The 27,523-nt window shown below is 47.3% G+C and overlaps 1 protein-coding gene across 1 annotated transcript in view; it reads right to left on the bottom strand.

The window, feature by feature from the left end:
- Positions 1-27,523, bottom strand: part of MAP1A (microtubule associated protein 1A) — a 169,616-nt gene that overhangs the window by 127,546 nt on the left and 14,547 nt on the right. Inside the window, exon 2 of the mRNA XM_083184076.1 lies at positions 1,018-1,119. Coding sequence (XP_083040202.1) covers positions 1,018-1,119 — 102 coding nt within the window. The remainder of the gene's footprint in view (positions 1-1,017; positions 1,120-27,523) is intronic.

Below are 27,523 nucleotides of genomic sequence, written 5' to 3'. Positions count from 1 at the left end.
CCTAATGGGTTTTCCCATGTTAAAAGTATATATAGATAAGATAATGAAAAGTGATGGGTGCTTAGTATGTTAAAAGCACCCCCAACGGCACCCAAACTATCAACGCCAACCCGAAGTGTGTCGATCGAAGCGAGCCCGCGAGGGGCAGCGGTACACGTCCTATGACCTTTTCATACCCCCACTATCCACGTCAGCGTGGAGTAGATTTAATATAGTGTGGCGAGCGCAGCGAGGCGAACCCCGCGAGGGGACGCAAAATACATGTAAAGTAATACGCGTCCCCTCGCGGGGTGCGCTGTGCTCGCCACGCTTCGGGCTCGGTGGCTTGCTGCGCTCGCCACACTATATAAAATTAATTCCACGCCGACGGGGATAGTGGGGGTATGAAAAGGTCGTAGGACGCGTACCACCGCCCCTCGCGGGCTCGCTGCGCTCGCCATGCTTCGGGTTGACGTTCATAATGGGGGTGGCGTGGGGGTGCATTTAACATTGTAAGCCACCATTTGGGTGCTTATACAATTTAACATCGCATAGGGGGCTTATACAATTTAAAATTGCTTTGCATCGCTGTGCATCGGGTGTATGGCATGCGATGCGATTATATGTCGTGCGACCTAATATCGTGGGCGCCATGCTAGTACACAAGTACCGTGAAAGCTTTACCTCATCCCCTCACCAACATCCATGACGTTCACAAAATGTCAGAGGAAAATGACAGGTTGAATGTTATGTAGGGAATGTTCAAAAGTCTCTCTGCTCACTATATCATATGTCATCTAACTGTGGTTGCCATGGTAATTTGATGACCTTTAAATCTGTAAATCATTTATAGCAACATGAATATGAACTCTAACCAGACATTAACAACTATATGATACAGGTAATTTGATTGTTTTATATTTAAGGAAAATACTTCACTTTATAGAGTTTGCACTATTAAAATAATAACGGTTCAGTACTTATGTTTCAATGAAAAATGATGTGTAAAAAAACCCCAATATAATAATATTTTCTAACCTTTGACATCTGGAGAAAAAGTAGCAAGATGTCTTGTCACGAAGAGCTTCAACTGCTCATCTAGGTCACAGGATTCAAGATTAATATTCCATGAGCGAATTCCTGTAAAGCAAATATCAATATGTTGATCAGCCTACTTAGGAATCTTAATAGCAACCAGAAAACATAACTAGCACAGGTGCTAAAAATATATACTGTATATAGTATGTCGTCTATTACATACAACTCTTGGACATCACAACTGTAGGATAAATGTTTATGACCAGTGGAATAACTATAGAGGGTGCAGAGGCGCAGCTGCTATGGGGTCCAGCGGCTTTGGGGGCCCCAAGGCAATCCCACTGCACCTCCTACAGTGTGCTGACTGCAAGCCAAAAGCATTGGTTTATCCTATTAAATTAAGCACCCCAGGGTGCCAAGGCACACAGTTTAGGAACCACTGACATTGGGGTTACATTTGCATTTTTTCCCATGCATCAAGATCCCGTACAAATTTAGGTATACTATTTATTTTTAATAATCCATTTGCCCTGTAAGGAACTAGTAACATGTTATAAATAAAATGTCAATAAGGGAGTTTTCGTTTTTTACTTAAATGCATCATTTTAAAGTATTCATTTACTCACTGTATCTCGCCTGCTTGGCAACGCATGATTGCTAGGAGAGTCAGTAATGTAATTGGCTCCCGGGGACATTTGTAGATGACTCTTGGCAGTGACAGAAGGATTTTACTGACTTTCTTGCTGCAATTAGTGCAATCAGCAGCTCTTAGTCACAGTACATAACACCTAAAGTATGTGGCTAACACTCTGGGACTTTTACATGGTGCCAAGGGCTCATATCAGCAGTCCCACAATTGATTGTAAGGCAAGGCTTTGGCAGAAGGATGCTGACTCATAGGCTGCCATCTCTGAAATGATTCTATTAAATGTAGCTGTGAGTGTGTAACACATGTAATAATACTGTATATGGTGCTGCTGTACCTAGAGCCATTTAATAGCATCTTCCCCATGAGCCAGCTCATAACCACTCCTTCCAACTGTCCCAATTACAGTGGGATAGTACCACTAATGGAGACTGTCCCACTGTCCCCCCTGTGGGTCGCAGATCACTGCTGAGGGAGTGGGTGATCGCTAAAGAGATACATACCTCCCAACTGTCACGATTACAGCGGGACAGTCCCGATTTTCGGGTCCTGTCCCGCTGTCCCACCCGCGTCAGGCATTGTCCCGCTGCGGGGGTGGCAGTTGGGAGACCCCCCAATCTAATAGAATAGACGCTGTGCGCATGCGCACAGCGTCTATTCTCGTATGAAAATGAGGTTGCGGCCTTTTAGCATAAGCCGCGCCCTCATTTGCATACGCCCCGTCCCCTTTTCGGACGCTAGTGTCCCTATTTCATCAGCACAGAAGTTGGGAGGTATGGAGATACTGTGTGCATGCAGCCGGGGAACAGCTCAACTGCTAGTGGATCACTGGGCACACCCCCAAAGTGACAAAAATGGGGTTTGCTGTGATAAGCCACGCTCCTCAGACTGAGACCATGCCCACCTTCCTGGTAGCACCACCCTTCTTCTCAAGCTGGCCGCACCTTAGTGCAGGTCCTGATCTTGGGAAAAGTTGAGAGGTATGATCATAACAAAGGTACAATCTGTTGAATGTGGGTAATTTCCTTTATTGCACTAGGCATCAATGCAACTGGACAAGGGGAGGGGGGGGGGGGGCGCTAGGTTGTTACATGCCCAGAGTCACTGCCAGCCCTAGTTAATTTGATGCCTTAGGCAAGATTTTGTTTGGAGGCCCCTAGCAACATCGCTACTTCCACCCCTAACCCATTGCTCCTTATTCACATCACAAAATACTGAATTGCTCCTTATTCACATTACACCACAGTGTATTGCTCCTTATTCACATTGCAACATACATTAATGTCCTTTATACATGCTTCATCTCACCATCACATAATGCTACACAGTAATTCCCCTGACACACTATGCTGCATGTTAATAATGTTCTTATGCACATAATGCCACACAGTAATGCTGCTTACACAAATGCCACATCCTGCTCCCCTGCACATTACTCACTTGGCCTGGTCTCTGAAGATATTGCTGCCTGGGCTGACTGCAGGGAGTCAGTCAGTGTAAACTCATTCTGCTGGACTCCACAAAGGCCCATGGGGGGAGAACTTGCTATGGCTAGTGATGCACAGCAGCCCTCCAGGGAAGGCAACCATTTTTGTTACTGCCTACCCCTCCCTCCACTCTCTCTGCTCCCCACACTGGCGCTCCTAATGCTGCTTCCTTAGTTGTATGAACTGCATGCCTCATCCAATCTAAATACCATAGGCATTTGCCTAGTTTGCCTATGCCTAGGGCCGGCTTTGTCTGGGTGCTGGATGTAATACCTATATGTGCATGCAGGGGGGAAGGAGACCAAGTATAGCCAAATTACTGTGTAGTTGCAGCCCTGCAATAGGCAACTAGGGACTGATTTTGGTGAGCAGTACTAATGCATATCATTACACCTCTAATTGTGCTCTTTGCTGATTTTTAAGCAACCAAGTTGGTACATATCGTAAGCATTTTAATATAGTCTGTCCAGTGGGTGACCACTAACTAGTTTTGCTGTGTGACTGGCATTGCAATCTCGCAAAGTGAATAGGAGTGTCAGCATATTTTTAGTTGAATCTGATACTGTATCTAATAGCAGAATACAATGTCTTTTTCTCTGTCAGGTAGCACTGTTTGTTCTCCATGTAGTTGCTGTCCTGACTGTAAAGTATGTAAAATCCTTAACATCGTGGTCTTTTAATGAAGAATAGGCAAATGGGTTACAAGCAGCATACCTCACAACTTTAGAAATTTGTGAATCGGGACCCTAAGAAGGGGTGGGGCTTCAGGCCTGGAGGATGTGGCCTCCAGTAAAGGGGCGTGGCCTAGTGCACAAACCCCAGTTTTATCGCTCCCCAAGGTGCTGGGCTTGCACGATGCCATCCTGCCATTTTTTTCAATCACAAGCCATTCACAAGTTCATTGACAGGAAACCGGCGTTTGGGGTGGTCAGGGAAAACAAGAGTGCCAAAGCATTTTGAGGGAGGGTGTGTGATGTCAACTCCGGCCTAAATCAGCCTGTCTCCATCACACCGGCCGAGTAAACCTTGGGTGTCAGGACTGGGTGGACAGGTGTACACGGTTATGGCCATAGTGGGCCAGAGGTGAAGACAGGATACTGGAATCTCGGGGCTTTGATATATAGCGATGGTACATAAGCTGGTACCATATGCAGGTACACAGAGGACTGGGGAGGGTATTGGCTAATACTCAGGCATACCTCCCAACTGTCCCGCTTATCGCGGGAACATCCCGATATTTTATGACACTCCCGCGTCCCTCCCGCCGCCGGCAGTGTCCTGCGGTGGGGGGGAGCAGTTGGGAGTCCCCCCCTGTAGTCCGTGAATAGACGCTGTGCACATGCGCACAGCGTCTATTCTTGCAGGCAGAGGGGCTGGGGGCTTGCCAGCAGCTCACATAGCTGCTCGGCATGCCACCACCGCGGTGAAAAACGGGGGCGTGGCCTCGCGACAGCGCCGCGAGTATAGGCCATGCCCCCTTTCCGACAGGCCACGCCCCCCAAAATTTGCCACGTGCCTTCGGCGCGCACACCGTCCCCGCCTCGGCCAGCCCAGATGTTGGGAGATATGCTCAGGGGTGCAGAGTCTAACTCACCAGTGGCTACTCCAGTGACCCCTGCAAGCAGATTTGGATTTTGCTGCGCCCGTCACCCTATACCAGAGGGAAAGTTACTAAGATGGGAGTTCTATTTCACGTAGCTATGGGCAACCAATCAGAATCCACTTATTTATTTAGTACCTTCTAGAAGATAATAGATTTTATCTGATTGGTTGCCCATAGCAACAACCCATGTGAAATAGAACACCCTTTTTTTTTTATTTAGTAATTTGTATTGACATTTTTTGCAGCAAAACATAAACAACAACACCCCAAACATATATAAGTATAGCCATAGCAGTGATCCGTAAAGATTAACATTTAGAAGCGGATGCGGCATAAATATGTGGTTCTATAAACTTCCATAGGCAGGGCTTACACATCATATTGTCATAGGGTATCTACATAGGATATTGTACAGTATAAATAGTACTGTTGTATGTGTATTGCTCTACTTACATAATGCTGCCATCTACTGCCTAAAGCTTTTATTGCTTTATCATTTATTGTCATTGGATCTAAAATGCCAAGATTTTAGGGTGCATGTTTAACATAAGAGCTGCTCACCGAATAAAGTTTTTACATGATCTGAACCCAGCAAACCATAGAATTGTGTATATACTTTAATTGGGACTTATTCTGATTGACTCGATAAGCAATGAAAATGTGCTGCTTAGCGAGCTTTCTAACTCTGCCTGACAAACGCTGCTTTGCAAATGGATGTTTTGCATATACATACTGTATATTTGCAGGGGCCGACCATCCAATAATTGTAACCCTGTTTGTAATGTCAGTCTGGACTGACCTAGACTTGCTGCGTCTAGGTCCAAGAACAGGGTGTCTTCCTGTGACATCATGCGAATGCCCCCTGCCCGCCTCCATCCCGCCACCTCCTGTGCGAACACCATCGCAACTATGCAAGTCGACAAAGGCACCCTGCACATGAATATCGCAGCCTTGAGAGTCCACCAGATGCTGCCCGCCGACAAATCGACCGCCTCCCCCTCACATGCCGCGATCCACCGCAGGCATGCGTGCAGGGACAAATTAATTAGATGGGTGGCGACCACCAAATGATTTTGCAAGCGCTTGCTAATCTGAGACACCTCTGTGGTGTGTCAGATCTGCGGGCGCCCTGCGCGGGAAGCGGGCAGACAGCTGACATCTGCTGATGTCAGCAGCCCGACCTCCACAACCGCATCATCGGGGAATTACCATGAGAACTGGCAGCGTTTTCATGGGAACAAGATCCACAAGAGCAAAGCTGCAGGCAAATGGTAGTCTAAGAATTATTTTTCTTTTACATATTTTATCAGTCTTCCTCTGTATTAGTATATCAGGATTGTAAACTTATTACAATTTGGTAGTGAGAGCAGCATTGTTTTTGTGAAATTTGTTCAGAAAAGGGATGTTTTGTATCTATTTTATATACCATTATGATTTGTAGCATTGTTTTGAACATAAATATTGCAGTTTATGAAAATGTGTTTCTTCAACTGTGTAGCAAAAGAAATACAATGTAATACAAACGTAATATTTTGTATTTGAATGTACAGTATAAAGGTGCCCATACACTTATACGGTTTGGCCACTTTTAACCTGATTCTGAGGCATCGGGGCGATAAATCGTATGTGCCTAACCTCCTATTCTGATCCAATGCACATTGGATGGGAGCCGGAGTTTGCAAGGGCTGCATGTAGGATTTGTGACATCCCGCAACACTTTCTGAGATCGCATACGATATATTGAATTCAAAAGGACCGCATATGATATATCACATGCGATCCTGCCGCCCGACGGCCAGTTGGCAGGGTAGCGCATGCAAGGGAGGCATGCAATTCCTCGCAGTATTGTAGGAGCACCTCAAGACAGAAGGACTGATTTTGTTCTGGAACAACCACTGACACTGTAATGTAGCATTGTGCATACAAACACAGCTGCATTCACACAGAAAATCAATTATTTTAATTAGTATAGTGTGTTTTTGCTTCTTATTCACATTAGTGATGCGAATAAGATACATTTTTGGGGCAAATTTACAAATGGGACTAGACGTGACTAGAAGGGCAGTTTAGTGTGACTGCAGCAACAATAACAGATGACAAACCTGTTACATAAAATGTATGTGTATATTTGTAGAGAAGATTATGCTAGTACTGTTTGAAGTGGTAGTGACTACAAGTGTGTCCCTCAATTGGTAATATATAATAGTGTCTGTTTTTAAAGAGCAGAAAATATAAAAAAAAAATTCTCTTTCATTGGCAAAGAAAGGGTTTAACATATACTGTTAAATTGGGATACGGTCATTGGGTATACAGCAACTAGGTCGACACCACTAGGTCGACAGGCAACAAGGTTGACATGGGTCTAGGTCAACATGGGTCAAGGTCAACATGGGTCTAGGTAGCAGGTCATTAGGTCGACACAAGCATTAGGTCAACATGGGCAAGGTCTACAGTCAAAAGGTCGACATTGGGGTTTTCACTGTTTTTTGAGCCGACATGTGTCGACAATTGGTATTTCATGCCCTACCATCCACTAGGGCATGGTGGGAGAATAAACGGTGTGGTGGGAGAATAAACTGTGTCCATGTCGACTGTGTTGAAATTCAGGTAAAAAAACGGTGAAAAATGCCATGTCGACCTTTTCACTGTCGACATTACCCATATCGACCTAATGCTTGTGTCGACCTAATGTCCTGTCGACCTAGACCCATGTCGACCTTGACCCATGTCGACATTGACCCATGTCGACCTAAACCCATGCCGACCTTGTTGCCTGTCGACCTAGTGCTGGAATCATTGAGCTGCAGCTACCTTTCCCTTTCTCGGCTCATGGCAGCTCCATGGTTCTCTCCATCAGCAGCATTCCCCTCTTCAGGTCCCAAAATCTTCCTTTTTCCATAGGGAAGCAAGTCCACCACCACTCTAGGACCACTTTAAACAATGCCCTTACTGTAGTGTCAATTGTCTCCCGACCGTTTAGTGCCCTCCATCCCCTTGTGTCACTATGGCCCTTATTCTGGTTCACTCCTTCTGGCAAATTCCTTCTCATATGGACAAAACCATGTGCACTGCAGGGGGGCAGATGTAACATGTGCAGAGAGATTTAGATTTGGGCGAGCTACAGTATTTTGTTTCTGTGCAGGGAAAATACTGACTGCTTTATTTTTACACTGCAATATAGATCCCAACTTGAAGTAAAACCCCACCCAAATCTAATTCTCTCTGCACAAGTTACATCTGCCCCCCCCCCCCCCGCAGTGCACATGGTTTTGTCAATTTGAGAATGAATTTGACTTTACGAGCGAACCAGAATAACCCTCTATGTGTTTTTTTTTTACTATCTATATTTTTTTTTATCTCCGCCTCCATTCATGTGTCAAGTGATCACCCCCCCCCACCACCACCACCTATTTTACCCCTGCTGTATTTCCACAAGCCCTCACTTTATTGCAGATAGCAGGTCATGTGGCAGGGGGGACTGGTCATCAGTGATGTTTGCAGTCAGAGACCACAACGTCACTCACAGGAGGAAGCCCATTTTACACTTGTGCAGAACAGATTTTCTCCATACAGAGGTGGGACACAGCGGGACTTGCCTACTGTATGAGATGAGACTATACCAGGTAACTGGTAAAGCAAGTAAAGTACATACTGTAGCTTTGAGCCTGTATAATCTAGCGAAACAGAAGGCCAGAGCAACAATGGTGTGTATTTGGCTGCAAGTTAAGGTTACCCAGCAATAGGATGCATTTGAGACGGAGCTTTGGGTAGCCGAAGGATCAACTATCTACAAGTAAAAGCTTATGTACGATAAGTAGAGAAAAGATGAGGAAAAAGGAAAAGTATGTACAAAATACTCAAAAAGAGTATTTTTCAGTAAATAATTGCACTCTATTCACTGTACAAAATACTGTATGCAGTTAAAAATAAGCTCTAAAAGTAAGTGAGAAAAGTTATTATGTAATACAGCCCGGGTTAATAGTTGGTGTGAAAGCTACTGACCCGGGCAGCAGGTAGCGGGCAGCAGGGTCCAGGCAGCGGGGATCCGGGCAACGGCGGCTGGGAGCTTGTAGCGCAATTTGCTGGGCGGAGGGCGGGAAGCGCTGCTGAATTTGAAAACATATTGAAAAGACTGGCCAGATGCTCTCAGCCAATCAGCGTCTGGCCAGTGTTTTCTAAATTTTTCAACTGACTTTTATTTCCGAAGGCAGGAGAAATCACTCATTGGTCGGCGACCATCGATGACTTCTCCTGCTAGTGGAGGCTTGCGAGGGGATGTGTAAGTGAACGTGGTACTGAGGGGATTCGGTGGGGAGGGGAAGGGGGGGGCATTCGTCAGGTGGCGTATCAGTGCTCAGTAAACACTATGGGAATTCTTAATCAGGCCGTTTGTCTCATTTACTTCTACAACAAGCTAACCCAAATTCAGTTTAAGGTGGAGATTTCAGTGTTGTAGATGATCCTCAATTGGACAAGTCTCCACCTCTGCCAAGACGTCATGATTAAAACCTAAAGCACAGGGATGATTCCATCCTCTTTTGGGTGACATAGAAGATTGTGATGCATGGCTCTATTTTAGCCTATAATTTCCAACATAACAAAACACCTTCATGTAACCTACTTGTATCTGTGAACTGCTCCCTACAACTTTGCTATGATGCCTCTGGTCCAAGTGATGCTCTAATGGATAAATATGATAATTTTCATGAATTCTTTCCCAAACAAGGTAGGCAGGGCTGATGATGGGTGCCCGAAGTGCCGCTCTCTCGGCGGCACGTTCTGACACTTATTATGGACATGTCCTGTTATTATCAGGATAATAGTTTCAACTGGTGTCCCAGCAAATGCTCTCACTCCACGGGTATGAAAATTGGCTGCATTTGAAGATGAGGCTTTGGATAACTACGCACATCATTATATTATTAATTTATGCATGTTGGCGAAAGCTGGGGTAGCTCGGTTGTGCATGGCCTCGGAGGATCCTACGCTTGCTTCTTGGAGGTCACTGGTCAATGAGGTGTAGGGCATGAAAAGTTACGTATCCCGCAGGGCGGAGGCAAAGGATTATAAAATATGGGATAGATGAATAGTCTTCCTTTTATAAACACCCAAGAACCTCAAGCTAATGTCACGCATGCTTTTCTAACAATTTATATTGAAGTATTCTATATTCCTCACCACCTTGTCTCTCGGCGGGAGGGATATATCTCCTGTTTTATGGTATTAATCTGCACTTCCAAAATAATTCTAACTCACGAAATACTATTCCTTTCTACTGTTGTAGAGCCTGCTCTGTTAGTATAGTACCTTTCGTAATAAAATGTGTTTTATAATTTTTATATAAGAAACACGAGACCAAACGTTTGCATGACTTTGTAATTTGATTGTTTTATTGGCACAATGACACAAACCAGTATGTAATGCACAGCACTGTTTAGTTGTTCACTGCATGGCTTGTTTTTGTTTCTTATTTCTTTTATGTACTTTTAAAACTATTTCAATAAAAACTATTGATTTTTTTTTTTTAAATGTCCGATCAGCCTCTGTGTCTAGGACAATGGCTGATATTAGTCACACCACCATTATTTTAAAGCCAGGAATACACCTCATGCTGCCTTTCTCTTATACCTTGAGTGCAAGCTTTTTGATGACATTATGGCTGCACATCAGCAGATAATTCCCTCTGGCTTGTTCGTCTCTAACCTGGAGCTTATTTGGGAGCATCACTTGGTTAAAAGTACATAGCAGTAGTGGCCTTCTCCCATTCCACCCATCAGACTTCTAATAGGCTTCTTAGCCCAAATGCCAGCAAGGAATTTAATACAACGACTTGGCCATACATTCATTCTGAATTACAATGTACAACCTACAGTGCTATGTTTATTGAGTTCATACTGTATGTTTTCTATACACCAACCCTAGTACTTACTGGCATTGCTGGTAAGTGTCCACTCTTCCTTTTGCTTTTTAATTTAGTTCTTGATCTCACGTTATGCATAGCTCAGACCATGGTGCATTCTCTGGCCCCACTTTTGTCTATGATTGTCTATGATTTGTCTATGATTGACAAGGCTTTAGATTAATAAAAAAAAAAAATATCTTCTGATCATGATTAACCTCATTGTAACGATTTTCATTTAGGGCCTTATTTTGGTTCATTCTTTCTGACAAAATCCTTCTTAGATGGGCAAAACCATGTGCACTGCAGGTGGGGCAGATGTAACATGTGCAGAGAGAATTAGATTTGGGTGGGGTTTTACTTCAAAGTGAGATCTATATTGCAGTGTAAAAATAAAGCAGTCAGTATTTTCCCTGCACAGAAACAAAATTACTCACCCAAATCTAATTCTCTCTGCACAAGTTACATCTGCCCCCCCTGCAGTGCACATGGTTTTGTCCATCTAAGAAGGATTTTGTCAGAAAGAATGAACCAAAATAAGGCCCTAGTGTCACCCTCATCTATAAATGTATTTGGAATCGCAAGAAGCCTAAGCTACAGTATTCTAAATCCCATAATGGCTTTAATTGAATGCGGATTCTTATAATAAGGAAAAGTGTATGGCACTTATTGAAATGTTAATTTACATGTAGCAAATATATCCAGTTTGTGGGAACAGGGGGGTTTAGGTTGTGTGAGACAATCGATTCCTATATTCAGAAACCTCACTTATTTGCAGCTGCATGTACATGCCATGATATTGTAGTTCCCCTTCTACTGACTTTTTTTCCCAGGCCCAACATTTTGCTAGTGGTGTTCCCCAGTTTTATCTCTCCTTTTGTTGATGCAACACCTTTTATAATTCACTTTAGGCAGCGGCGTAGCTACGTTTTGGGCGCCCCCCCGCCGCCCATTCAAACCCCCCCAATCCCCCGCAGCCTTACCTTTCATGCTGGTCCCGGCGGCTCCGTTCTTCTGCTGAGGACCACCACAAAATGGCCGCCCCCATACAGCAGACAGTTTCAGAGAACTGTGTGCTATATGGGGGCGGCCATTTTGTGGTGGTCCTCAGCAGAAGAACGGAGCCGCCGGGACCAGCGAAATAGGTAAGCCTGCGGGGGATTGGGGGGAGGTGTAACTATAGCACCGCAGCCCCCGGTGCCCCCATATGCACAGCGCCCCCCCCCCCCCCCCCGTGGTGGCGGGGGCTGCGGTGCTATAGTTACGCCAGTGACTTTAGGAATTTTACTTTAGGGCGGATCCAGAAGAAAATAACAGGGGGGCAATATGGAAAGGGATGAAAAGGTTTGAGAGGGTTAGTGGTCCCAGGGTACATGCTCTCTAAGAGAGTGGAGAGAGAGAAGGAGAGTGGAGCGAGAGAGAAGGACAGCAGAGAGAGAGAGAGAGGGGACAGCAGAGAGAGAGAGGGACAACAGAGAAATACAGAAGGACACCAGAGAGAGAGAGAAAGAGAGAAGGACAGCAGAGAGAGAGAGAGAGGACAGCAGAGAGAGAGAAGGACAGAAGAGAGAGAGAAGGACAGCAGAAAGAGAGAAACAGCAGAGAGAGGGACAGCAGTGGGAGAGATGACAGAAGAGAGAGAGAGAGAGAGAACAGCAGAGAGAGAGGGGAGTGGAGAGAAGAACAGTGGAGAGAGAGGAGGACAGAGAAGGAAGATAGAGAAGGACAGCGGGGAGAGAGAGAGTAGGACAGTGGAGAGAGGACAGTGGAGAGAGAGAGAGAGAGAGAAGGACAGCAGAGAGAAAGAGAATGTTAGGGGAGAGAGGACAGCAGAGAGAGAAGGACAGCAGAGAGAGAGAAGGACAGCAGAGAAAGACAGAGAAGGACAGCAGAGAGAAAGAGACAGTGGGGAGAGAGAAAGACAGAAGAGAGAGAGAAGGACAGCAGAGAGGAGGAAGGATAGCAAAGAGAGAGAGAGGACAGCAGAGAGAGAGAGCAGGACAGCAGAGAGAAGGAGGTACAGCAGAGAGAGGGACAGCAGTGGGAGAGATGACAGAAGAGAGAGAGGACAGCAGAAAGAGAGGCGCGCGGAGAGAAGAACAATGGAGAGAGAGAGGAGGACAGTGGAGAAAGAGAATGGCAGCGGAGAGAGAGAGAAGGACAGTGAAGAAAGATAGAGAAGGACAGCGGAGAGAGAGAGAGAGATAAAGAAGAACAGTGGAGAGAGAGAGAGAGGACAGTGGAGAGAGAGAGAAGGACAGCAGAGAGAAAGAGAATGACAGTGGAGAGAGGATAGCGGAGAGAGAGGACAGCGGAGAAAGACAGAGAAGGACAGCGGAGAGAAAGAGACAGTGGGGAGAGAGATAAAGACAGAAGAGAGAGAGAGAATGACAACAGAGAGAGAAGGATAGCAAAGAGAGAGAGATGACAGCAGATATAGGCCCTTATTCAGAATCGTGCGGTACGGCCCGCGTGCGGCCGTACCGCCGATGTTTTTAGTCTGCACATGCGCAGAGGTCAATCTGCGCATGTGCAGCCCAATTCGCCGCAGACGTAGGTCGTCCGCCGCAAAGGGGGCGTATAGGGGCGTGAGGGGCTTCATACCCTCATTTCCCTATGCATACGCCCCGCGTTTTATGGGCGTTCCCATGCAAACGCGGGGCGTATGCATGCTAATGAGGGTATGACGCCAGTGATGGGGGCGGAAAGCTGACGTCGCCGGATGTCAGCTCTCAGCCCCCATACAAGCTATCACACGGACGATTGTCCGTGTGGTCTCAGCTTGCGGGACCTGGTGGGGCGTGCGGCCCTGCCTTCGATGGTCGCCGACCATCGAATGCAGGGGGCAGCTCCCACCATGGTGGAGGCGTACGCCCCACCATTTTCTTGCGGATCGCCAGCCGTCCGTGTACGGACGGCCGTGGCGATCCGTATAGTAGGCGGGGATTGGTTGGTGCGGCCGGAGCCCCGTATGCGGCTCTGGCCGCACCGACCAGAATAAGGGCCATAGAGAGAGCAAAACAGCAGAGAGAGAAAGAGGGACCACAGAGAGAGGGACAGCAGTGAAAGAGATGACAGAAGAGAGAGGACAGCAGAGAGAGAGAGGGGAGCGGAGAGAAGAACAATGGAGAGAGAGAGGAGGACAGTGGAGAAAGAAAATGACAATGGAGTGAGAGAGAAGGACAGTGAAGAAAGATCGAGAAGGACAGCGGAGAGAGAGAGGACAGTGGAGAGAGAGGACAGCAGAGAGAAAAAGAAAGACAGCGAAGAGGACAACGGAGATAGAGAAGGACAGCAGAGAGAGAGAGTGGAGAGAGAGAAAGACAGCAGAGAGAGAAGGACAGCAGAGAGAGAAGGACAGCAGAGAGAGTGAGCGAGAGAAAGAGGACAGCAGAGAGAGAGAGAGAGAGGACAGAAGAGAGAGAGAGGACAGAAGAGAGAGGACAGCAGAGAGAGAGAAAGAGAGAGAGGGGGGGACAGCAGAGAGAGAGGACAGGTCAGCAGAGAGTGAGACAGAAGGACAGAAGAGAGATAGAGAGGGAAGGACAGCAGAGAGAGGGACAGCAGAGAGAGGGACAGCAGTGGGAGAAATGACAGAAGAGAGAGAGATGACAGCAGAGAGAAGAACAGTGAAGAGAGAGACGAGGACAGTGGAGAAAGAGAATGACAGTGGAGAGAGAGAGGACAATAGAGAGAGAAGGACAGCAGAGAGAAAAAGAAGGACAGTGAAGAGAGGACAACGGAGACAGAGAAGGACAGCAGGGAGAGAGAGAGAGAGTGGAGAGAGATAGAGAAAGACAGAAGAGAGAGAAGAACAGCAGAAGAGAGAGAGAGGACAGAAGAGGGAGAGAGAGGACAGCAGAGAGAGAGAGAAAGACAGAAGAGAGAGAGAAGGAGAGCAGAGAGAGAGGGACAGCAGAGAGAGAGGACAGGACAGCAGAGAGAGAGAGAAGGACAGAAGAGAGAGAGAGAGAGATGGAAGGACAGCAGAGAGAGAGAGAGGGGCAGCAGAGAGAGGCACAGCAGTGGGAGATATGACAGGAGAGAGAGAGGACAGCAGAGAGAAGAACAGTGGAGAGAGAGGAGGACAGTGGAGAAAGAGAATGACAGTGGAGAGATAGAGAGAGAAGGACAGTGAAGAGACAGAGAAGGACAGCAGAGAGAGAGAGAGTGGAGAGAGAGAAAGACAGAAGAGAGAGAGAAGGACAGCAGAGAGAGAGAAAGAGAGAGAGAGGACAGCAGAGAGAGAGAGGACAGAAGAGAGAGAGAGAGAGAGACAGCAGAGAGAAAGACAGAAGAGAGAGAAGGACAGCAGAGAGTGAGAGAGAGGGACAGCAGAGAGAGAGAGGACAGGATAGCATAGAGAGAGAGAGGACAGAAGAGAGAGAGAGAGAGAGAGAGAGGGAAGGACAGCAGAAAGAGAGGGACAGCAGAGAGAGGGACAGCAGTGGGAGATATGACAGAAGAGAGAGAGAGGACAGCAGAAAGAGAAGGACAGCAGAGAGAACAGTGGAGAGTGAGGAGGACAGTGGAGAAAGAGAATGACAGCAGAGAGAGAGAGAAGGACAGTGAAGAAAGATAGAGAAGGACAGCTGAGAGAGAGAGGACAGTGGAGAGAGAGAAGGAAAGCAGAGAGAAAGAGAATGACAGTGGAGAGGGGACAACGGAGAGAGAGAAGGACAGCGGAGAGAAGTATAGCGGAGAAAGACAGAGAAGGACAGCAGAGAGAGAGTGTGGAGAGAGAGAGAAAGACAGAAGAGAGAGAGAAGGACAGCAGAGAGAGGATAGCAAAGAGAGAGAGAGAGCAGGGGAGCAGAGAGAGAGATACAGCAGAGAGAGAGAGGACAGCAGAGAGAGAGGAATACAGTAGAGAGGGAGAGGACAGCAGAAAGAGAAAGGACAGGGAGAGAGAGCAGAGAGAAGGACAGCTGAGAGAGCGGAGAGAAGGACAGCGGGGAGAGTGGAGAGAAGGAAAGTGGGAAGAGCAGAGAGGACAGCCGGGAGAGTGGAGACAGGAGAGAGCGGGGAGAGAGGAGATGGAAGAGAGGAATGCAAATATAGAGAGAAGGAGAGTAAAGAGAGAGAGGCGGAGAGGTAGAGAGAGACAGATAAAGAAGTGAGAACAGAGGGAGAGAAAGGGAAAAGTGAGAGAGAAGAAGAGAAGGAGAAGGTTTAGACAGGTATGTGTCCACCCACACACACGTGTTGTAACAAATCACGTTCATTATACAAGAAAAGCAGTGTAACATGGAGACAGTAGTGTCCGGTTCCATGGAAGCAGCGGTAACGGGTAGGGGCGGATCCAGAAGAAAATGACAGGGGGGCACCATGACAGGAGAAGTAGAGGGGTTATTTGCACATGCTCATGAAACAGTGGCGATGGCCTAACAACAAAGATGTGGCCTCAAAGAGCAGAGATGAGGAGAGGCAGTATCGATGGTTGCTGTAGATGGCAATAGTGCAACCTGCCATCGATAGTTTTAAACTATGCAATGGATGACCATCGATATTTTTACCTATCGATGGTCATCCATTTTGTTTGACTGATTGGCCTGTGGGCCAATCAAAACATGGGGGCGGGGCTTTGTGGGTCTCAGGGGCAGAGCTACGCTCTGTGCCCTGGCACTTTGAAAAAGAAACAACAGTAAAACATCATTTTTTCTGTGCCATCAATGGAGGGAAACCATCTGGTTCTCCCCCATCGATGGCGAAAGTATGCGACATTGGCCATGAACCATCGATGATTTAGAATCATCAATGGTTGATAGCCATCCCTAGAGGCAGAGTGTGACAGTGAAAAGGTGATGAAGAGAGGCAGAGGGGGAAATGGGGAGAGAATCACACATGGGAGAGGAAGAGGGTGCTGTAATGTTTGATAGGGAGAGATAGAGAGCCAAAGGGTGACAGTGAGAAGCAGTAAGAGACGTTGGAGTATGGGTGAAAGGAGGAGGAAGTGGGGGACAGAGAGGCAGTGAATGACAGGAAAGGGATGGTGGAAAAAGGCAGTCGCTCCAGGGAGAGACAGAGGGGAGGGAGAGAGGGGACAGTGAGTGACAGGGGAGAGAGGAGGAGTGGAAGAGAGAGGGGATAGTAAGTGAGAGAGGGGAAGAGATAAAGAGGAGGGAGAGAGGGAACAGTGACAGAGAGCGGAAGAGAGAAAGTTAGGGACAGAGGGGAAACTATGTAAGAGAGGAGGCAAGAGAGGTGGGGAGAGAGCGCAGTAAGTGAGATGATGAGTGTAAGCAAAGGAAAGAGAGAGAATGGGGTAGAAAAAACAGTGAGTGGGAGAAAGGAGTGTGAGAAGGGGACAGTGAGCGACAGAGGGGGGGAGGAAGAGTGGGACAGTAAGTGAGAGAGAGGAGGTATGATAGGGGACAGTGAGTGATAGAGAGGAGGTGTGATAGGTGACAATAAGTGAGAGAGAGGGGAGAGAGTAGTGTGGGAAAGAGGCAACAGTGAGTTAGAAAGAGAGAGAGAGGGGACAGCGAGTGAGAAAGGGGGTAAGAGAAGTAGGAATGTGAGAGAGGGAGAGAGAGAGGACAGTGAGTGTGGTGGAGAGAGTGGACAGTGAGTGAAAGAGAAGGGGAGAAAGAGGGTCGGTGAGAGGTGACAGCAAGAGAGAGGCAGGGAGGGAGAGAGAGAGAAACAGGGGGCGGGGAGCAAGAGAGGGGTTAGCGTTGGTATAAGTGTGCAGATACACATTAATTCTATTACCCCAAAGCAGTGGTTCCCAAACTGTGTGCCGTGGCTCCCTGGGGTGCCTCGGGACACATGCAGGGGTGCCGCGGCTTGGTGGTCCAGGACCAACTCAAACTATTAATGGTTAATTATTTAGGAGCAAAACCAGTGCTGGTGGCTGCCAATCATAGAATGTGTACAAACAGAAGCAAATTCTGCCCTTTACCACATAACTGCCTCTAAGAATCGCATATAAACCCAATCTAATTAATTTTTTTTGGACCTAGGGGTGCCGTGAAAAAAATTCTGATTCTCTAGGGTGCCGTGAATCAAAAAAGATTGGGAACCTCTGCCCCAAAGGAAGCGAGTCCTCTTTGTGTCCCCCAAATACCCATAGATGGAAGTGGTCCTGAGAGAGGAGGTGTTGTTAATGGTGTTGTCCTATGCTCTGTGTGAGACTTCTTGTAATCAGCCTTTTTGACAAATATCATGTCCTAAATGTTAGCAGCAGCTCCTACCTTTTTTAGGTTGGATGGCTGCCTCTAGCCATGCTTTAGAGAAGAGAGCAACCATAGGCCAATAGGGTCCTGACTTCTGTGCAATGGATCTGTCAGGCACCAAGACTGGCACATGCGCCCAAACATCGGGTTGACTGCATATGTGCAAAAAGATGGCTTATATGGACTGCACTGGTATTGGAAGCTGCACTTCACTGGAAGCTGGGTTGGGCTAAGCTGGGTTGGGCTGATAATCAAGCAGGGAGTGGCTACCTACATCAATCCCATAATGTGTCCGCATCACTGCATGAATGGCGCGACTAGTGTGTCTGCTAATGAGCAAAGATGAGCGAGGCTATATTTGTATCATCACAAAAACATACAACGCATATACTGGTTGGTTCCCAAGGCTGCGAATTCGCAGCCTTACAAGTCCACCAAACCCTGCCTTGCGACAAAAATAATTCGGTCTCCACATAAAATGACACTACTTATTCATCCTAATTGCTATGTCCTCCAACATAAAATCATTATACAAATGTGTGACTATAGATATTGTTGAGAGACTATCACTGCTCAATAAAGAACACGAAGTACCCAAACCACTGAAATGCTGAGTCTAAGGTCATAGTAAGAAGCTGATTTTTGAATGGCAAAACAAAATGTCTGCAACCCAGTATTTACATGGCTTCTACTGCAGCAATATTAACTGCATCAGAGATATTAAAGGGGAAATTTACTAAGATATGTATTTTACTTCTCATATGATGTTGCTATGGGCAACCAATCAGATCCTGTCTACTATCTTCTAGAGGGTGCTAAATAAATAAGAAGTAGATGCTGGTTGGTTGCCCATAGCAACAACACATGTGAAGTAGATTACACATCTTAGTAAATTTCCCCCTAACCCTCTCATTGTTGAGATTTAATGGGATAACATTGTAATGCACTATATATGCTTCTTGTTGTCGGGTCAATGTAAGGAGTCTTACTGAATTTAAGGGCACTTTAGTAAATGTTGTATGATGCCTTCAAATTTGGTAGTAATCAGAGGTGATGCAGCGGAGCTGTATCCGGTACATGGGCAAAGTACCGAACATCTCCACCAGCATCGGTACCTGAATCAGGCTCTGTATGCTCAAGAACAATCTTAATATATTGATCAACTAATAAGCCCACTCGAAGCTAATGCTTTGAAAGCTAGTCTGCTACCTTGTGATTGCCTCTTTGTTTGTGCATGTGGGAGAGAGAGAGAAAGAGATGTAGTTTCACTCGCTGCCAACAGATGGCAGTGTTTCAGAGACACCCAAATGGACACTAGACACTGGAGGGGGGGGGGGCGCTGTCAGGTCCGGGAGACAGCCTGCAGGGTAGCGGGGTTCCGGGGACTGATGTAGCAGCCCGAGTCCCGCTGCTGGGCCGCCGTATTGTAGCAGGAGGTCAAATAGTGACCTCCTGCCGCCAAGCGATGAAGCGCTTCCCGATGGCGCTTCCCACTATCTGTGACCTCCTGCTGCCAAGTGAGGAACAGCACACAGCAGCACAGTTTGCAGGCTACAGCTCCACCCGCTTAGCAGCCGGAGCTCCACAGCGCTGCTCGCTCCCGGTGACGTCATCACTCGGTGCCCCGGGAGCTTGTGCACGCTGTGTGGTAGCTCCGTCGTGAAGTCCGCTTCCACACAGCCGCTCAGTAACACCCACAGCCGGACAGCACTGCCGCTCACACCGGAGAACAACTAGGTGTGTGAGATCACCGCCTGCTGAGATCACACGCACCTTTGACACCGCGGTTACCCCATACCTCCTAAGGGAAGCGGTGACGAGGGACCGAATTTCAACGTGGGACCATATACTGACTGCACAGCCTGTAAGTCAACAAGGGGCTCTGTGCACTGCAGGGAGTTCAGGATGCCAGCTCCCCGCACCACAGCGCTCCTTACCTTCCCCTTTCCCACTGAACATTTCAGAGACTTTGGTAACCGACGTCCACGGCCGCCCCCCCCCCACCACCCTCCCCTCACTCAGTCACGCCGTGTAACCCATTCCTGTATGCTTTATCACGATTATACAACATATGCACAAAATAAACTTGTGGTTATATTCATTGAACATTCTGTACCGCTTATTGTATATACAAATTCATGTTTGATCAGCCTGTATACTGTCATCCCAGTACAAGTGGTACACTGCCACTTAGTGGCCAAGCCACATTGCATATCACATCATCCACATGCCATTTAGGAGAGCGCAGGGCAATTTCTCTTTCTACTTACACAGCAGCACTTGCCTTCCTATCCCCAGCGCTAGAAATCGCGCTTTATTCCTCCCTCCTTCCCTCATGCCTCATGACATGCCGTCATGAGGCATGACATGCCGTCATGAGGCATGTGCTGGAATGTGTACAGGGCATAACGGTGTGTGCTGTAATGTGTACTGGGCATTATGGTGTGTGCTATAATGTGAATTGATACTACTATGTGACCACACCACTTCTCCCCCCCCCCCCCCCCCCAAAAAAAAATGCCCTAAATATGTGTAATAATATATGATATATTGTCTTGTTTGTTGGTTTAATATCACCCTTCTGTTGTCTGTAAGCATATATATATATATATATTTATATATATATAAAAATTGGGGGGGGGGGGCACTAAATGAATGTCTTGCCCCGGGCACCAGAAACCCTAGTTTCGGCCCTAATATATATATATATATATACTTATGATTAGACATGCCAGACTGTCCAGCATGTCCCTCCGATTAGATATGGTGAAGCTTCAAGTCACCCTTGGCTGACCGACAGACCTTGCCCATGTTCCTTCAGTGTGGAGGAACTGTAAAAATTTCACCTCTCCAGAAGAGGTAACAGATTTCTTGCAGTATATGAACAGTGTATCTTCTGGGTTCCAGGCTGCCATATAAAGGCCAGTATTCAATGCCTCAGATTCGCCGTATTTTACAGCGAATCTGGCAATTCGCCGGGGTTAACGGCGAATTTTCTCTCATAAAAAACAATTTGCCCCAATTCAATGGAGACAATTAGCTGAAAATGAACAGTGAATATCTGGAGATTCGCCGTGTGCGATTCGCCGCAATTCGCAGGTGGTTTTCAATGGGGTTTTAAGTCAAATTCGTAGAGTGTATTCAATGCTCAAATGGAGAACTGCTTTCTCCAGTGATTTTCGCCATGTTTCACCGTTTTGCATTCGTCATCTTTTTTAGGTGAACTGGAATTTGATCTTTTAAAAGTGTTTTTTTTTTTTTTTTAGGGTGTCAAAAAATTCGATTTTTTTTCTGTGAAGGGGCATGCTATTTTTATTCATGTGCTTGCAGCACATGAATATATATTACATTTTTAAAAAAATATATATATTTTTTTTACACATTCGCCAGCAGGGGGCCAGGAGGCGGGAGCCGCTCATTAATATTCATATATTCACTGCACTCTGGTCCCGATCATTACATATGCAGGTTCGGGACCAGTGAGTGCAGCGGCTACTATCCCAGTCCCCTGCCAGCTCTCGGGGGGCTCTCCCTGTGTCCCTGCCAGCCCTCCTTCACCCCCACAGTGTCCGGCGCAGGCAGGGAGGCTTCCTTCTCCCTGCCTGCCACCGTCACCCAGCTCCCTGCAGCATTCGCAGGGGGGTTAAAATTCGCTGCCAGGGGCAGCGAGCCCCTGAGGCGTTGAATAGGGAGTGAGGGAGGGCTGGCAGCGAATGCTGCAGCCCTCCGGAACCCGGCGATTGTGCAGCGAATCCAAAACAGGATTCACTGCACAGGACGAAATAGGGCATTGAATACCTGCCACAATGTGTCTGTCTGTCAGGCATTTTACCTACCCCATGAATGCCAGATTTAGATTGTTTAATACATTTTGGATATTCACCAAAAGAGTGGGATTGCCTGGGGTTACTGTATATTCATTTTATAATATTTTAATGTATATGCATTTTAATTAAATTCATTTTTGTGATTTTTTGATCACTGCTATGGAAAGGGTGAGTTAGTTAAATGATAATGATAATTTGTTCTTATAAACATACCATGTTCCGTTTCATATCATATTTAACCCCTTCCAGTAGCATATAATCAGATTTCTTTTTTATTACATTTCTATTACATTTTTTTTTACAGTTATCCTTAGGCAATTACAGCAATTAAACTGTATGCTTAGTATTGGTTACAGCAGGCATTTCCTATTCATGAGTTTCCATAAATATGCCTGCACTGTATAATTGTAGTTGCAGGCTAATATCCATATATTGATTTTGCTTCAATTAAAGCTGTATCTGTAACAGTGTGTAAAATGTTCCATATCGTCAAAAAATATCCTTGTGACCTTATGTTTGTGCTTTATCTTAATGACAGCTGTCATACATTTGCACAACCAACATTAAAAACACAATTTGGTCTATTTTTGATCGTTCGGCAAAGACCACAATATGTCACTTTCCTTTTAATTGCACTCTACATGTCTAACATTGGGATCTAGATTACATTTCCTGGAAAATATTGACCCATGAGGGTAACAAAATAAATTTATTTATAAACCTTTTCCGCTGAATCATAAATTAGACATTATTCACTGCATTGTAACTGATCATAACCGCCGCATACATTGTAATGTGGTAGATTTTGTGACTGCCATAAACATAACTTATCAGCAGTGGCGTAACTAAGTTTTGGCCGCCCCCCCGCCGTTAGGGGGGGGGCGCCCCCCCCCCCCCGCCGCCCCGCCAAGCACCCCCAATCCCCGCCGACCATGCAAACCCTCCCCCCCAATCCCCCGCCGCCCATGCAAACCCCCCCCAATCCCCTGCAGCCTTACCTATAGCGCTGGTCCCGGCGGCTCCGTTCTTCTTCTGCTGAGGACCACCACAAAATGGCCACCCCCATACAGCAGACAGTTTCAGAGAACTGTGTGCTATATGGGGGCGGCCATTTTGTGGTGGTCCTCAGCAGAAGAACAGAGCCGCCGGGACCAGCGAGATAGGTAAGTCTGCGGGGGATTGGGGGGTGTAACTATAGCACCGCAGCCCCTGGCGCCCCCACATGCACAGCGCCCCCCCCCCCCCCCCCCCCGTGGTGGCGGGGGCTGCGGTGCTATAGTTACGCCGCTGCTTATCAGTTTGCAGAAACATGACCTGCATTGATTTTGTTAGGTCTATTTCTTCTTGCAGAAAAAAACATAAATAGAACGTGAACAACTTTTCTCTGAAATCCATTTCTACGTTTGAGTCCCTTGTATGAAGCAGGAATAGTTACACGGCTGTGACAATACACTACAGTAAAATAACATTGCACTTATTACATGTAAACTATGTCATAGCAAACTTTCCTCTCTGCTTGTTTGGTAGGTTATAAAGCATAACACCGGTCTTTACTGTTGGTTTGTGGTCCATAGGTAGACAGTGTTTAGGTAGACCAGCATTTTTCAACCACTGCACAGTGGCACACTAGTGTATGTTGTGCTGTTCTCAAGCGTGCCCAGGACGGCCGATAGCGCTGCCGAGCCACTGCAAAAACAGTGTGTGGCCAACGGGAGGGAATAAAAAAAAATAGCAGAGGGTGCGGTCGGATGACCGTCTGGCGGGTGGGACACCTGCTCAGGAAGAGAGAGAGGACAGGCTGCTGTTGAGCAGAGTGTGCTGAGCTGGGGAGAGAGGCTGTGCTGCAGTAGCAGCCTGTACTCTACTCCCACTGCCCAGCTCTGTGCAGCGGGGAAGGTGGCACAGGACCTGTGCCCCTCCAGCAGGCCCGCTACCAGAGCTAGAGGTGTCCATATCGGTCACAGAGAGATAGGTGAGGAGCTGCTTGGGTGTCCTGCTGCTGTTAAACTGTCCCCATTCAGGTGCGCACACAGGGGGGGTTTCTGAGTACCTACAACCGCCCACAGCTGTCGTGCAATGGTGTTCAATGTAGCTGAGCTGCACACGCCAGCATCAGTGTGTCCGTGGCTCGGCTCCCCTCCGCAGTTGAAGTGTCTGTGAGGTTGAGATGCAGCTGATGAGCAGGCAGGAGGAGCTACTCCTCTCGGGCTGATCTCATGTGTTTACAGCCTGAGAGGAGAGAAGTGCACAGTAGCGGTGCTGTGTACAGTGACACAAGCTGAGGTGAGTGGTGCAGGGGCTCCAGCAGTAATTATTATAGACTTTATAGTTCTATAAGGGAGCAGGGAGATGGCACATGTTTGGGTCCGCAAACTGAGGGGGATGGGGGGTGGGGGAGGGAGAGAGTTGTTTTTTTGTGCCAGTGATGTCCGTATATTGCGTGTGTGGGGGTAGGGAGGGGTGGAAATGAATTTGACTGACATGTCTGCCTGGGGGGCTGTTCTGTCTATGAGGAGCTATGCTGACTATGGGGGGCTATGCTAACTATGTGGGGGGTGGGGCTGTGCTGTCTAACTATGGTGGGGCTGTGCTGACTATGTGGGGCTGTGATTTCAATGGGGGACTATGTTGTCTGTCTATGGGGGGCTGTGCTGATTATGGGGGGCTATGCTGACTATGGGGGGCTGTGCAGTCTAACTATGGTGGGGCTGTGCTGATTAAGTCTGGCTGTGCTTTCTATTGGGGGCTATGCTGTCTGGGGGCTGTGCTGGCTAGATATGGGGAGCTGTGCTGGCTATCTATGGTGGGGCTGTGCTGGCTATATATGGGAAGGCAGTTTTTATTAGGAAATCCCCCCTTTCAAAATGCTGCATTTGCCACTGCCACTATCTCCCTAGAAGAACATAATGGCAGCTCGACAGTGACTCATATGGTGTTCACAGAAGTGGGGCACTACACACTGAAAACAATAGGCATTGGCATAAGACCTGTTTTCTGCATGCAGATGAGACTGACACTGATTGTCTTTTGTTCATCTGGGGGTCAATTGTGTTCTATGGTAGACAATGTCATTTATTGGTATTTTTTATGTGTGGACCAATGTGATATTTGTTTTCATGTGAGGGACAATCTGTTTTTCACTGTGGAGGTCTAATGGTGTGCCTCAGCAATTAAAATCTTTTGTTTGGGGTGCCGCGATTTGAAAAAGGTTGAAAATCCTTGAGATAGACATTCAATAGGTTGACACCAAATGCTCAAAATGTACAAGGTCGACATAGGCAAAAGTTTGACGCAAGCGAAAGGTCATTGTGGCATCTGGCTTGAAGCATGGCGAGTGTATGTGGAAAAATTATTTGGGATCCACGTGATGAAATGCACAAATTGACAATGAAAAAGTCACGGCGACTTTAACGTGTTGACCATTTCCATGTCGACATTTTGCTTGTGCCAATCTTTTGGCTTAAATCGGGAAAGTCTTCATGAATCCTGACTAGGCAGGGTATTGGGTTTGTGCCAAGCTACAGAATTGACAGAGGAAACGATGTTTCAATTCTACCAAGGGACAGGAAATATACTCCTTTGGTAAGGGCTATAGGCCAGGAAACTGTGCCAAATACCTTCAAGCAATATGTAAAACATATAGTCAGTAGCGCACCCAGGGGGTGTTTCCAAGTACCCAGAAAACCCCCCTGATGAAACAAATAAAATACTTTGCTGCTTGAGCATCGCGGCCATAGCTCCGCCCACTTTCTGGATTAGGCTCCGCCCACTCGCGGCATTTTGCCGCAAATTGCAGGGCTGTATAATGATGGGAGAGCTGAGGCACAGGAAGGAGCACCTGCTAAGACTTTATAAGGACTGGGACTGGCAACTCAGAATGACTAGGGTAGAAGCACTTAACTGTACCATCACATAATATATATATATATATATATATATATATGATTTTTGAATTGTAAAAAATATGGGTGTATGGTTTATTTCTATTTAATCAAACAAATGCACCGTCGCCAGGTACAAGTAAAATATACAATTTTTTATTATTTATTCCATCTGGAAACCCCCCTTTACAAATCCTGCATTTGCCCCTGATAGTCCCTTTGAGTTAATTTAGGTGCTGCACTCAGGGCCGGATTTGTGCCTAGGCCCGTGAGGCACCGGCCTCAGGGCGGCACCAATTAAGGGCGGCAGGCAGGCTGACATTCTGATAAATGGCACAGCGGGTGGGCAACGGCGAGTGACGAGCGCCGCCGCTGCAGACATGAATTATCATATGTAGGCAGCAGCGCCGCTCATCACCCGCCACTGCCCACCCACTCTGCCATGCATATTACATCACCGCTTAGTGGCTGGGTCCGACGGTCCCCCTGCGCGTCCGGAAATGGCTCAAGCTCACTGCTGCCGGCTTCCGCCCATTGGCTACTCTACACACACACAGTCTATTGGCTGCTGTGTATCCAGCAGCTGAGCTGAGCGGCGCGCAGATCCTCCCTGGGCTCAGTCAGTCACAGTGTGTGAGCCGGAGAGAGACTGACGGAGACACTGTCCTAATCACTGTACTAATAAGTGCCTCCCTCCCTCCGGGTCCTCCGTACCGTGAGCAGTCCAGAGTGCTTAAAAAAATGGTACTTGTGTAGTAGCACGGCGCCCGCGATTTTGATTGTAAGCATCGCGTCGGAAAAAATCGCATCGATCGCATCGCATGCCAACCAAATCGCATGCGATGGACGCGATTTTTACATTGGAATCAGTGCAAAATGGTAACTGACAACAGATTTTGCATTAATTTTAATGTGAAATGCCCCAAAACACCCCATTTAAATAGAAACCCCCCCCCATATGTTTCAAATGGCCCCCAATTTTAACGCCACCCCGGTATTGACGCCAACCCAAAGCGTGGCGAGCGCAGCGAGCCCGCGAGGGACGGCGGTACGCATTCTCCGACCTTTTCATACCCCTACTATCCACGTCAACATGGAGTTGAGAATAGAATCGCGTCCCCTCGCGCCCTTCACATTGTCACCTATGTCAAATCGTGTTGATCAATGGCCCGCGACGGACGCGATCAACATGATTTTCATTTTAACATTGTTCCCAGTGGGAAAATGGCGTTGATCGCGTCGGTCGCATCGCGGCCCCTCGTCAACGTGATTTTGACTTTTACCGGCAAGTGAGCCAGTTAAAGACAGAAAATCGGGTCCATCGCGTCCATCGCATGCCTTAAGTACCTTAACTTAAGGCATGCGACGGGCGCCGTGCTACTACACAAGTACCAAAAAAATATTAAGGTAGGCTACAGTTAAATTTTTATGAAATATATATAAATAACAATGTATATACATATATGATTACATTAAAATTGGGGGGCGGGGGGCGGCACAAATTTTGTGCCTAGGGGCGGCCTGACCCCTAAATTCGCCCCTGGCTGCACTGCTGCTGGACACAGACAGATTGTCACTGATTAGTGCCAGTGGAGGCGAGCCAGTAGTCAGTACTCGGGACCGGATGGCAGACTGACTGATGCAGCGCCACTGCTCATTACATGGAGAGTGAAGCGGAAGCAGGGATCCCGCCTCCTTCCTCAGGTCATTGGTTTGGCCACCTGCACCGCAGACCATTATTTGGAGTCTGGGAGGGGATGCGGCAGCCACACCAATGACTCTGCGGGGCGAGCAGCGGTGTCATCGGTTAGCAGGGTGGTTGATGCCAGTGCGCTGTGGCTAGAGGGGCCCTTTATGACAGGGGAGGATGGTCGTGGGTACACGCTGTGATCGGGGGCCGGGGCCTTAAAATGGGGGGGGTGATAGGCTTTGGGCCCCTAGCATTCTGGGGCCCTTGGGCAACTGCCCATCAAGCCCATATGTTA

This window comes from Crinia signifera, chromosome 4, assembly GCF_055691185.1.
Source record: "Crinia signifera chromosome 4, ASM5569118v1, whole genome shotgun sequence".
NCBI lineage: Eukaryota > Metazoa > Chordata > Amphibia > Anura > Myobatrachidae > Crinia > Crinia signifera.
This window is presented reverse-complemented; position numbering and strand designations above follow the sequence as displayed.